Raw genomic sequence first — 13,124 nt, forward strand, 5'->3', positions numbered from 1 at the left:
GTTTGTTAATTGGCCTTTAAATTGTGTAGCATCCCGTGCTCTTTTTTTACCAGTCCGCCCCTGGGAATGAGGGAGGGTATAGGTCGAGACACGGAATTTTTCATGAAACGCTCACCGCGGTCGTATTACTCGTATTCAAAATCAAGGAGTAATGACTATACTATATTATGCGATATTCCGGGTATGAAGTTTCAAACATTCCCACGCTCAACGCTAGCAACTTATGTTTAGCAGAACCAGCCCAGTGTTGTTACTTTTAATATTAGAGTGAATTAATATATTATCAAACTTTGAGTCAAGATCATTACCTATATCCCTACGTTAAATTATTTACAATATTTTAATTTACATAAAATTTATAAACATTTTTAAATTGTAATAATTTACACGCTCATAACAATTCAAATATCATAAAATAGCCAACGCAGGGACACAGCTGGCGATGTTCTCAGCTTAAAGTTTGATAATACAAGTGAATTCGCTCTAATATTAAAAGTAAAAACACAAGGTTGATTCTGTTAAACGTAAATTTGTTATGTTGGGCTCAGGTCAGAGAGAAAACAAGTAGTGCGCTGAAATCCTTTGAATAGTCTGAATATATTTATTTTTAGTTTATCCATGATAATTTTTAATCGTACAAATACCCACATAATTTCAAACCCACTCCCAAAAAAAATTACCAAACATGGCCTTAGCGTAGAAATCTTGTTTTTATAAAAAAACAGCACAAAGACAGTACCTATTCGCAGATCGCAATTACACATTTAACGGTGATGCGTCAGTGCGTCACTATGGGTCGTTAAAATCATTATTTCGCCACCGATTAAAACCCTTATCACCAATAATAATTATAATTTATAAATGTCCTAATATAATACACTGCTGATGGGTTTATAAATACATATTGTACTGCGACTGTTGTTTGCTTTAATAACACACGATTTCCTGCATCAGAATGTGATATCCTAAACTGCCAATTAACTAGTATGTCAATCAGTGTACATTTTATAAAGATAATGGTATAAAATATTATTTAATAGTTCAAAACATGGTTTGTCCGCCTCGGATCGTATCAATTGATATTTTACGAGTAGGAAAAGTTTTAACAGACCAACAGTTCCACAAAATACTTCTATTCGATATAATTTCAAAAATCGGTGGTACGGGTACCTTTTAGTTATTTAACGGTAATAATAAAATATTGTAATGTTATAATTGATATTCATAGTATTTAATTTCTTAGGTCATTAATGCAAGTTATGATGGATGATAATAATATTATGCTAAGCACTATAAGCCTTGTTCCAGTACAAAATTCGGACAACTGCGAAAAAATCACCAAGGTTCATAACTTAAACGGTGACCGATGGAATTTAGTAAAACTCTTGTTTTTATACATACTGCAAGGCGTGCCATTGGGATTCAGTGATGCATTTCCAATTTTACTAAAATCCAAAAAGTTTTCGTACTATGACCAGGTAAAGTATACAAAACGTTGATAATAGCAAACGAAAGAGTTTTAGTAATTAGTAATAATATAATATTGATGGATGGATTGATTACCTATAATGTAATGTTATTTCTTTATTTAGGCGATATTTAGTGTGAGCACGTGGCCGTTTACTTTCAAAATTTTATGGGCTCCGTTAGTCGACTCTATTTATTGCCCATCAGTGGGAAGGCGGAAAATGTGGCTCGTTCCTGTATACATACTGCTTGGTAACTTATAATAGACTGAACAGTAAACTGAATAACGAATATATAGTACACTTTAAAATATTGATCAAATATTATAATATCTATCAAATTTTCATTTTTCAATAATGACATGATTATTGCTCGTTGACAAAAATAATAATGTTTACCGAACATCACACACGAAATTATGATATGATTTTTAATTAACATTTAATTTTTATTTTAAAATCAATCAACTGCTGTCAATTTTTCGTCATAATTGATTTCGATGAAATATAATATTATATTACTCTCAACTGATTACAGAATTAGCCCATTTTAGTGTTCTATACTCCATGTATGTAGGTACCTACTATGACACTATGTAGTGTATTAGTATATGTACAACAAAACGTTTTCCCGGTCACATTAAAAGTCTTAATCATTAAACAAATAACGAGAATCGATATGTTATTACAAAATTACAATATAATTGATTAATTTAAATTTATATAATAAACACTAAACAACAACAACACTAACAACAAGGCTAGGTAATAAACTAGAGTAAGATCATACAAATGAGATACGATCGCACAATTAAATGCTATCTCATATTTTTTATTGTTTAAAAAATAGAAAGATTTACAACTTGTAACCTTATAAAATTAAATTAAACACGAATAGTGAATATATATGAGGAACGATGCATAACACAAATATGAACAATCGTAGTTTTTATTTTTTTTTTTAATTTTAAAATTGTTGTATCTGTCATAACCGTTTGGAGTAGGTATAGTAAAACTGATTCGGTTTTCTTTAACACTATCTTGATTGATGGGAAAGTGAATCTAGTTGGTACAATTGGAAGGTCAAAAAAAAAATGCAATAGTTTTTAAAAGTGCAGGGAAAAACAAAATAAAAATTTAAGAAAATCGGGAATTTTTACGCAAAATTGATTTTAGTTTTGGATGAAACAACACGATACAATTTTTAAAATATTTTGACTTATTTTGAGCTGTTTACGGACATTTTCAGTTCCCAATTTTTTTGGTTTTTTATCTATAAATATCAATACAATTTCATTCGTTAGGTCAAAAAGCTTGAAAATGTAATACAAGGCTCCTAATATGTTGTTACAATCACGGTTGAATAATATTAAAAATACAGTCTCAATTTTTTTTATCATCAATTAAAGTTCAAATTTTGACAAAATGCGTAAAAATCACGAAAATGTACAAATTATTTTGATTTAGAAATTCATAAAAAATTTTGTTTTTAAATTTAAGATTTTAAAATGCATTACAAGTAAGTGTGTCTACTTTTATTAAAAAAAAAAAAATATTTATAAGAAAGTCAAATTAAATTTTTATGATCGCTTGAAGTTCAAATTTTTACAACAATGGATATTCACTCGATTTATAATAGTGATTTTCTTATTTTGTTGTAGTTCAAAAACTAATGACCGTAGACACTTGAAATTTATCTCATATGTTTATTTTATCAATTCCAATACTTGAGAAAATATGAAAATATTTCGACTGTTTTCGACTGTTTTCGAGCTGTTTACAGACATTTTCAAATTTCAATTTTAGATTTTGAGCGGAGCGATGAATGTATTGATTTTACAACGATGTGTTTTTTTTTTATTTTAGATTTTAAGCGGAGCGATAAATGTGTTGATTTTAGAATAATGTGTGTTTTTTTTTGTTTCTGTCATTACCGTTTGAGTCTGTAAAACTGCTTCAGTTTTCTTCAACAGTATATTGTTCGATGGGAAAGTGATGGTTGGTGCATTCAGGAGGTCAAAATTTGAAATTCCCAGTAGTTTTCAAAAGCACCCGGAAAAACAAAATAAAAATTAAGAAAAAACGGTAATTTTTACACAAAATTGGTTTTTGACAAAATCGTTTTTAGTTTTTGGTTTAACACTATATAATATTATTATAATATTAAAATTAACTAGTCTCATTTTTTTTTTTTATAATCAATTAAAGTTCGAATTTTGACAAAAGGCGTAAAAATCACTAAAATGTGCAAATTATTTTGAGTTAGAAATTCCTAAAAATTTTTGTTTTTAAATCTAAGATTTTAAAATGTAATGCAAGATTCCTTATAAGGTTATCTACCTTTATCAACAAAAAAAAAAATGTGTATAAGAAGGTCAAATTAAATTTTTATGAGCGTTTGAAGTTCAATTTTTAACAATATTTATCAAATTTAAAAATTAAAAATTTTTAATAAAATGTTTAACTTTTATAGTTAAGGATTGAATTTAAAATAAGGTTCCACGTATGTAGGTTTTATTATATACAACCAAAAAATCTCAAAAATATTAAAACACAGTACCTATTTTTATAGTTATTCACTTATTTTATATTCAAATTTGGACAAAATTACATATTAAATAACCAAGAATAACGATTTCAGTTATTTTGTTCTAATTTTATAATGTAATCCAACTTACCGGCTATACCGTATTAATAATAAGTAATAACAATATAAATATAATATAAAATATCTACACTGACATACCGTCTCCGCTCAGAATCGTTTTTAATATACCTACTTTACAGTAGAGCAATATCCACTTACCCGCTTTTTATAGTTATGAATTGAACATTAAAAAAATGTTTTCTCATAAATAATTTTTTTTTTAAATATATCCTAAGTTCAAATTTGGAAAAAATGTGATAATTAAACAAAGAATAACAATTTCAGTGATTTTGTTGAATTTAAAAAAATATTATTATATTTTATACACAGAATAACATTTTCAAATGCAATGTTCTTAGAGAAAAATTAATTCAACCTACTATATTTCTAATAGTAAAATAAATTACTTTAATAGCAATAATATCATAAAATATACTTATAGTTATAGTAATGTTAAGGCTGTCTTCGCTTAGAATCGTTTTTCGTCTAGAATGATTTTAGGTAATATTTTCATTATTATTTCATATGTTTATTCATATTACGTAAATTAATAATATAGTAATATGATTTTTTTTTATTATTCAATGTTTATTAAATTTATTAGTTTAAATTTGTATACATTAAATAATGTATTTTAGTATTTATAAACCTTACAATAGAAATTAATCGTATTAAAAAACCTTTAATAATATATTTTTTTCAACATTTCATTTTTAAATGAATAATAAAAGATATAAAATATTACCTATTCTGTAGGTTGCGGAATATGTCTATAGCACTAGGTATCGTATATAGCGTCAATCCATAATGGCTACTACCATTACTGACTGTAATTTATATTATATTTGCTTCATAATTAAATGTATATCAGAATTTAAGTGTACCTATTGGATTTGATAAATATGAGTAGTGACTGCTGACTAGGAAACACTGCACTTTCTACAGTTTAAAGGGATTCGATTCCGACTGTGCTCCTGCAAAAATTGATCCATTTTAACCAGATTGTACCAACTATTTTAATGATCAGATATAATTTCCGAAAACATGTTTGAGTTTGAGTTTGCCATACATTTATGAAATTTCACTCTTAAACCATTAAAAAAAAAAAATTAATTTCGGATATTTCAAAACGTAACTAACACTTTTAACATCAATGTGAACTTTTGGGTCTTTGATCCAATACAACTAAACAAACTGTCTGCTTTCGAGAGGGCTTCCCATTTCCGCCTATTCCGTAATGATCTCTAGGTTATAACTAGGTAGGTACACACTCATTTACATGACACGCACATAGAAAAATGAATTTATTGAACTACTTAAAAACGGTCGGTTAAAATCTCTTTATAGTATTTATTATAATAAAAGTTTTAATTTTACATTTTAGGCACATGCTTACTGGTGTGTAGTTTGTATATCAATGGCTGGTTGTCGAATACCGGGGATCTAAACGTGATTCCGCTCACTGTCGTTTGGTTAATCATAAATTGCTTGGCTGCTACTCAGGATATTGTAGTTGACGGATGGGCATGCTCTATGCTACAAAAGTTTGATATATAATATTTTATACCTATTATAGAATATATTTATAAAAGTACAACAGTTTTATAAAGTTAAAGTTCTTAACAATTCTAAAATGCAATGACACAAAAAACAATTACATAAAACTGAGAATACCTGCTAATTACAGTGTAAACAACATAATATGTTTAGGCATAACATACACTACTCGTCAATGTGCAACGCGACCGGTCAATCGCTGGGATCGTTCTTAGGATATGCAGTTGTATTGTTACTCAGATCTGAAACGTTTTGCAACAAATGGCTGCGTTTTTATCCTAAATCCGGTGGTATTATCACGTTAAAAGGTAAACCTACCGGCAACCATTATGGGTATAGAGTATACGTGGTATCTAATGTTGCATGTAATTTGTGGTTAATGGTCATTTCCGACTGTTTTCAGTCTAGTAGAATATTTTCCCCTCGAACTATTGAAATATTGAATTTAATAACGTAATATTATTTATTATAATTTTTTTTTTTTAAATAAATATAAAATATATAAAATAGTTTTTACTGTCATAAATTTAATAGATTATATAAATGTATATGTTTGATCAACTGATCTACTTTCTTGAAACAATAAAAATAAAAAAAAAAATAAGTAGGTATAAAGTAAAATATAATTAATAATTAATAAAAATGGTTAAAAATTCCGACATAAAAATAATTACATTTTGTAAAAAACATTTGATTTCTGATTCTTTTGTTATTTCTTAACTTGTATTTTTAAGCCTATGTTCATATTTATTTTTTTATTTTTTGTTAAAACTGTATTAGTTTGAATATTTAACAATTTAATAATTGCTTGTGAATTTGATTCACTTAGTTCAGTTGATCAAAAATATACATCAATAATTTATTATATTTATGAAAATATTTGAAAATATTAGACAATACTACAATAGGCATAAATATATTCATATCAAATAATAATATTATATTATTAAATAGTAAACTTAAAAAAAAATGGGGGGGAATGTCCACATCAAAAATATACCGCGGGGGAAATGTCCTACTACACCGAAAACAGTCAGGGGGGAAATGTCCGCGATTCTTATTTGTATATAGGTATATAGTGTGTATATATAATAATATAAAAAAAATGTAATAGTTGGATATTTCACACAGGGTATCTATATTTTTGGGGAATCGTGTACTTTGTAGCAGCGGCATGTGTGTCCAAGTTCAAAAGCGAAATCCAACCGTCAGCCGGACAAAAAGGTCTGGGCGTATTAAATACGTACAAGCTACTTTGGGACATAATAAAATTGCCAAATGTTAAGATACTAGGCGCGATATTTCTGACTGGAAAAGTAAGCGAAGAACATTTGTTAATATATTACCCAATACTTATTTACAATAATAATAGACTCAAGTACCATTTCTAACTGGCCCTTGCTACATTTTAAATTACTTTATAAAAATATAAAATGTTAGGATTTTTCTGTATTTTATTTTATTATATTTATAAAATTATTAAAATCGATATAATGTTTATCGTAAAACGTAAATATGAATTATTAATAATATTTAACTATTTAATGTCTTAATATTATATTATTTATAAGGGACATAATTAACATAGTTTTTTTTTTCTATGTTCTCTAGCCCGCTAGATTTTTTAACTCAACAAATTGGCCCTTTAGTAGCATTGAGTTGCCCATCCCTGACCTATATAATTTAACCATATATTATTATATTATTTGAAATTTTAGATTTTTGACTCAATATTTCTATATGTGGCATCAACCTTCGTATTGTATAGGTATTCAATTACCTACACATAAGTGAATTAATTTGTTTATCAGTTGGTAGTTTTGGCATACCTGGGTAACTTTTTTGAAAAATATTGGTTCCTACCAAAATGTTATCATTTATAAAAATTACTCGAAATTCTATATTTGGGTTCTTCTTCTTACACTTAAACTTAAATCTATTAACTACTCGTATAAACTTCTACTAAACCTCCCTATCGCTATAACATACTAAATACGTTTATAAATATCTAAGCAATCATTAAGTGTAAACTGTATATAGACGTGTAGCTCACAATTTACATTTTTATTTACTGATTGGTTGTTCTATAGGTACTCAGGGTACTCTATACAAAATATAGACTACTAACGACTTATGTTATTCATAGATAGGATTCGCCACTGTCGACACAGTGACTAATATGGAATTCATGGAAGCTGGAGTATCTGAAAACAATATTGTCATAATTGGCATAATGGTGTTTTTAGTAAAATTGGTAGTTCCTATAGCTATGACTAAAACAACAAATTCAATGAAATCGATGGATGTTTACATGCAGTGTATACCATACAGGTATATTAAACATATATTTTATAAAATATACGCTTCTAGATTTATCATGATAAATCATAATGAACGTTTCAAATTTTTAATACGTTGTTACTTGTACAGGATAAATAACAATATTATAAATATCGAATCTGATATTTAATTACAATTTGAATACTACAATTTATGTAAAAAATAATTTTGAAAACGAAAAAATTTAAAAGTTTTCTAATATTACAGATTGCTGCATGGTTTAGCATTCACGTTGTTGTTGTATTACACTCCAACACTTTTGAGAACCGGCGGTATTGTCCAAACATGTTTTTACACAATGTTGGGATTCACCTATATAACACATCAAGTAAATCACGTTCATATTTATTTCGTTGCATTTTTTGTTTCATTGTATCTATGTACCTATACCAATGTTATATTTTGGTCGACATTCGCGGACTAATTCATAAACTATATAAGATACCTGAAATAAAATATGTTTTGATGTTAATAATGCGTTTTTGAACAGAAAATTATGAAAATTCCTTAGTTAATACTATATTTTATTTAATTCTTATAGATCTTTTCATTCATTATGTACGTAATTTACCTGTCATTTGTATCTAAAGTAAGTGATCCGAATTTTGGTGGAATTTACATGACATTGCTATGCACTTTTGCAAACGTTAGCTTAGCTATAACAAAGACGGGTTCACTTTGGTTGGTTGATGTTCTTACCTTCAAACAGTGTACTACCAACTCTCAAAACTATTGTGCGGCTCCTACATTGATAAAAGTAATTAATTGAAAAAAATTAATAATTTTAAACTGTTTCTGTACACTATTTAATTTTCTTTAAAACAATATTGTAATACTTTAAAAATATATCGTTTTAATATTGTATAAATGCGTGTTGTAAATCATTATTAACAACTTAATAATATAAAATAAATATACAATATTATATTATTCTAGTCTTGTCGAGCAGCAGGTGGCAAATGCAGTACCATAATCGATGGATTCTACGCCGAGATAGTTATCTCGTCTGTTTTGGGTGTATTATGGTTCTACTTAATAAAAAAACCATTAATTAACTTACACCTCAGTGATCGAAAAAATTGGCTTGTTTACAATGAAGAAAATGTAGTAAAAGTAAATGTTAATGACACTATTTAAATAATAATTTTAAGAAAAATGTGTTTAAATGAAAGTATGTATATTTGAGACTGTACAATTATAATTAAAGACAATATTTTAATTTTTTTTCAAAAACCTTTTATTCTTTGTTTTTTTTAATACCTTGTTAATATTGTAATAATAACTGATTACCTTTTTTTTTTCATGATACCGAGGACCAGGTTAGGTACTGCTGGTTGCATTACTTCTCCTCAATAAATAATTATATACCCATAATTATTTATAATAAACAAATACAATAATATTTGTAATATTATTGCAATTTTTTTTTTTTTTTTTAGCTGATGCCCGGCAACTATGGCCATTAGCTATTTTTTGTTGTTTTGTAGGGGGGGGAGGAACGGTTGGAACGGTTGTTTGAAAAACGGGTGTTTTTAGGTTTGGCAGAATTTCAAATTGGGCACCCGTAGGTTTCTGTCATGCTTGGTCGGGGGATGGCGGCCTCATTCTCTAGAGTCTAGACAGTTGCCGATGAATGTTTTTTAATTATCTACAATCAATTGTAATTACTAATTATAGTTTTTTTATGAGCAATAGGTAGTATAAGATACTTGATTTTATAGTTTATTTTTTTATTTAGATTTTATGAACTGTTATACAATTAGTTTCAACACTTCGTTAAGGTGGAAATTAAATTAACCAAGTCAATACAGGTACCGAATAAAGATATTATAAACGATTAAATTACTATATTTTTTATTTTTAAAAATATAAAGATGAAATGGCATAAACAACTTCACATCGGTCCTTGGTTAGGTTATAGGATCTAGAATTCTAGATCTTGCCTTACCGGATCAAATAAAATAAATTTATTAAAAAAAAAATTCAAATGTCTTCATTTTATAATTGTTTTTCAATCCAAGTAATATAAAGGCTGACATCAATGTAAACACCGGGTATTGAAGGAGTTCCGCATCCAATTCCCCAAGATACGAGACCAATGAGATGTGAAACAGAATCATGTTCACACACTAAAGGCGAACCTCCATCACCCTACATACAACAAATAAGAAAATAATATTTTTTTAAATAATTTTAAATATATATAATGTTATACCTATAAATTATAATATACAGTACAAAGTAGAAATTTGGTTTCCCAGAGAGCCGGAAAAAATTGGATATAAATAGAACTTATAAATTTACAATCGTCTTGAAAGTGTACTAAATAAACGTCTTGAAAACCAAGAAGTTCCATTAGCGAGGATACAGTTTTTAGTTGTTGAGGAAGCAAGAAAAATCAAACAAAATAAATGGAGAAAAAAATTAAAAAAGTCATGAATAAAGAATTTATTACCAACCCAAAGATTTATAAGTTATAATATATTATACAAATTGTCTAGTACAACTTATAATTTCTGTAATATTCAAACGTTCGTTTCCAATTTACAAAAATTTACTAACACCACGAAATGAATACCTACCGAAATTCCAAAAATATATCAAACAGTCAATTATATTTCCTAGGAAAGTAATACCTAGAATTCCTAATATGTTATTATATTTACTATTTAGAGACTAAATTTAATTTGACGAATATAATTTATATTATATATATAAATATATACAATGTAATGTTGAATCGTTGAATGTTGTATATATGTATAATGTATGTACATGAATATTGCAGATCGGTGGCGATATATATGTATATAAATGCGTAGATACATAGTTAATAATATATTAATTTCTAAAATCTGTCTAGTTTTGTATAACCTTTTTGGGAAATCATTATAATAGTGTTCTCAAAAATTCAGGTCCACCCGTATATTGTAATAATCATATTCTAATACACTGTTTTCACTCACCTTGCAGGCATCTTCATTCTCCTCACCGCCCGCGCACAAGAACCCCGCGTGCAGCTTGAACGTGGCGCCGAGTCTCGTGGTCCTCAGACTCTCGACGCACCGTTGAAGGTCCCACAGCGGTACTGGTACCTTCTTGAGCACGCCCGGGTACCGCGGCCGGTCGAAGCTCTCCGCACCCCACCCGGACACCCGGCAACCGGTCCACTGGCGACGGGGTGACACGGCATCTGGCGGCGATCTCGGCGGCAAACACACAGGGCCCACGTGATCGGTTACCGGCACCGGAGCGCCAGACAGTGTGATCACCGCGATGTCGTTGTGCATGTTGGACGGCGAATACTCGGGGTGGATCACGATGCTGGCCACGGGCCTTTCAACGTGCGGCCGGGGCTCCACGTCTCTGTAGATGTCCCAGTCGCCCAACCGTACTTTCAGCGCACTGAAGTTCCTGCAATACACACGACCGAGACGAAACGTTTTTATTTTTTTTTTCAACCGTTGAAATTGTTTTTGTGTTTTATATTTATACGCAGAAGGATCTCTCACCAAAGGGATCCAAAGGGAGGGACAAGGTACCAAGCTCCAAGGATTGAAATATGTTATAACTAATATTTTATATACAAAATTATCAAATAGTAGATACTGAAAACAGTGAAAACTAACATAATTATATTAGTAGTTGTAGGTGCTAAATAGATATAGAATATTTTGCATTAAATTACTTTGAGAAACTAGTCAAAAAGTGAGCAGTAGATAGTATATGTTTATTGTCTATCAACGCTCCATTTGACACGAATGAATTTCCATTTGTTAAAATTAAAGCTTGCCAGGGAAATTCTCCAAATTTAGCCTGTAGTTAAAATAAATCAAATTGATTACATTTTATACCTATAGTATAATACTAAAAATAATAGTGTTATCAAAATCATCATGATATTATATCAAACACATTTATTAATCTGTCAACACAAAATACAGAAAATACAACAAAAAACATACATCTAGGTACAAAAATTAATCTATGTTATCAACTATCATAAAATATTAAAATGTATTTAAAAGAAAATTTAAGTGTCAAAACGTAAAAGCTATTTTTTTAATTTTGTACTTTTGCCAAACAATAGGAAAAGTATAAGCATTTTATTTTATAGAATTTATTAGTGTGAAATGTTTGTAGTAAATTGAATGATCTGTAAAATGTACCATCGTCCGTGATATATTAATTTATGAAACATTAATTTAAATAAACTAATGAATGAATCGTAAATTATAATAAATATATTTTTCTTTAATAACCTTGTACCCTACCTGATCGGGATTGATTTTGATCCCATCAATGTTCTGCGATGTTACCTTACCACACATTATTAATGGGTTTTCCAACGATGGGTCAGAACAACAATACACTTTTCCAGTTGGGCATTTATCTGGTTTCTAAAAATGTTATCAAGAACGAAATGAATGAAATGTACTTGAACAGTATTAATGGTACTTACTGTGATTATTCTAATGTCTATGGATGCATCATTTTCATCAGATAAACATTCAGATATCATAACACATTTACATTCTTCTATCCATTCAGTTTCGTGCAATAGTTCTAAAATATTCAAATATTCACAAAAAAATATTTTAGGATTAATAAATTACAATATAAAATTTGTCATAGTATATAAAATAGACAATACGTACTTATACTATACTAGGTAGGTACTACCTATTTATGCTATTTATGTAACCTATTTTATATATTTATAAATACTAATGTTTAAGATTATGTACTTCTACTGTAAAATATAACAATAATAATATACTTACTATCTTTTTTTGTTTGCAATTCTAATCTCTCAAATGATACTGCACTAGTAGCATTATTCGGTTTAGAGAAATGTATTTTAGAAACAGTTAAAAACATTATGAAACATAGTGTTTTTAAAAACATATTTTTAGTGACTTCTCCTAATACCGATACTTAGTATAGAATGGAAAAAAATTAAATCATACACTCTATAAATATGTTTCCCTTACAACTGCACATCTTTAATTATATACGTATTGTATAATTGTATAAATAATAATAGTTGTTACCTACAATTATAGTACACCAAATTATAGTACAATAAATGAATAAAATTTATAATTTATTAA

The 13,124-nt window shown here is 28.3% G+C and overlaps 2 protein-coding genes across 3 annotated transcripts; one reads left to right on the forward strand and one right to left on the reverse strand.

Moving 5' to 3' along the window:
• The first annotated feature begins 950 nt into the window (after positions 1–950).
• LOC132941370 (acetyl-coenzyme A transporter 1-like) lies at positions 951–9,250 on the forward strand. 2 transcript variants are annotated; one of them, XM_061009403.1, is made up of 10 exons: positions 951–1,187; positions 1,244–1,478; positions 1,593–1,719; positions 5,498–5,657; positions 5,824–5,978; positions 6,802–6,986; positions 7,817–8,001; positions 8,218–8,338; positions 8,552–8,767; positions 8,947–9,250. In XM_061009403.1, the coding sequence occupies exons 2-10, from the start codon at positions 1,251–1,253 to the stop codon at positions 9,145–9,147; spliced, it is 1,578 nt and encodes a 525-aa protein (XP_060865386.1). In that variant the 5' UTR covers positions 951–1,187; positions 1,244–1,250; the 3' UTR covers positions 9,148–9,250. The 2 variants fall into 2 exon arrangements, with proteins under 2 accessions (XP_060865386.1, XP_060865387.1); XM_061009404.1 differs by having other exon boundaries at positions 951–1,160.
• A 522-nt stretch (positions 9,251–9,772) lies between these two features.
• LOC132941371 (phenoloxidase-activating factor 2-like) lies at positions 9,773–12,929 on the reverse strand. Its single transcript, XM_061009405.1, has 6 exons — positions 12,795–12,929; positions 12,473–12,576; positions 12,285–12,410; positions 11,699–11,826; positions 10,977–11,424; positions 9,773–10,161 (listed from the first exon to the last, which is right to left on the reverse strand). The coding sequence occupies exons 1-6, from the start codon at positions 12,916–12,918 to the stop codon at positions 10,009–10,011; spliced, it is 1,083 nt and encodes a 360-aa protein (XP_060865388.1). The 5' UTR covers positions 12,919–12,929; the 3' UTR covers positions 9,773–10,008.
• Positions 12,930–13,124: the final 195 nt, after the last annotated feature.

Source organism: Metopolophium dirhodum, chromosome 3 (genome assembly GCF_019925205.1).
Source record: "Metopolophium dirhodum isolate CAU chromosome 3, ASM1992520v1, whole genome shotgun sequence".
In the NCBI taxonomy this organism is placed as follows: domain Eukaryota; kingdom Metazoa; phylum Arthropoda; class Insecta; order Hemiptera; family Aphididae; genus Metopolophium; species Metopolophium dirhodum.

Coding starts and splice junctions, on each gene's coding strand:
- LOC132941370 (XM_061009403.1), top strand. CDS start 1,251: ATGCAAGTTATGATGGATGATAATAATATTATGCTAAGCACTATAAGC. Junction 1,479..1,592: donor AGTTTTCGTACTATGACCAG/GTAAAGTATACA, acceptor TTCTTTATTTAG/GCGATATTTAGTGTGAGCAC. Junction 6,987..7,816: donor CGATATTTCTGACTGGAAAA/GTAAGCGAAGAA, acceptor TGTTATTCATAG/ATAGGATTCGCCACTGTCGA.
- LOC132941371 (XM_061009405.1), bottom strand. CDS start 12,918: ATGTTTTTAAAAACACTATGTTTCATAATGTTTTTAACTGTTTCTAAA. Junction 11,827..12,284: donor TCAAAATCAATCCCGATCAG/GTAGGGTACAAG, acceptor TTTTAACTACAG/GCTAAATTTGGAGAATTTCC. Junction 11,425..11,698: donor TTTTTGACTAGTTTCTCAAA/GTAATTTAATGC, acceptor TGTGTATTGCAG/GAACTTCAGTGCGCTGAAAG.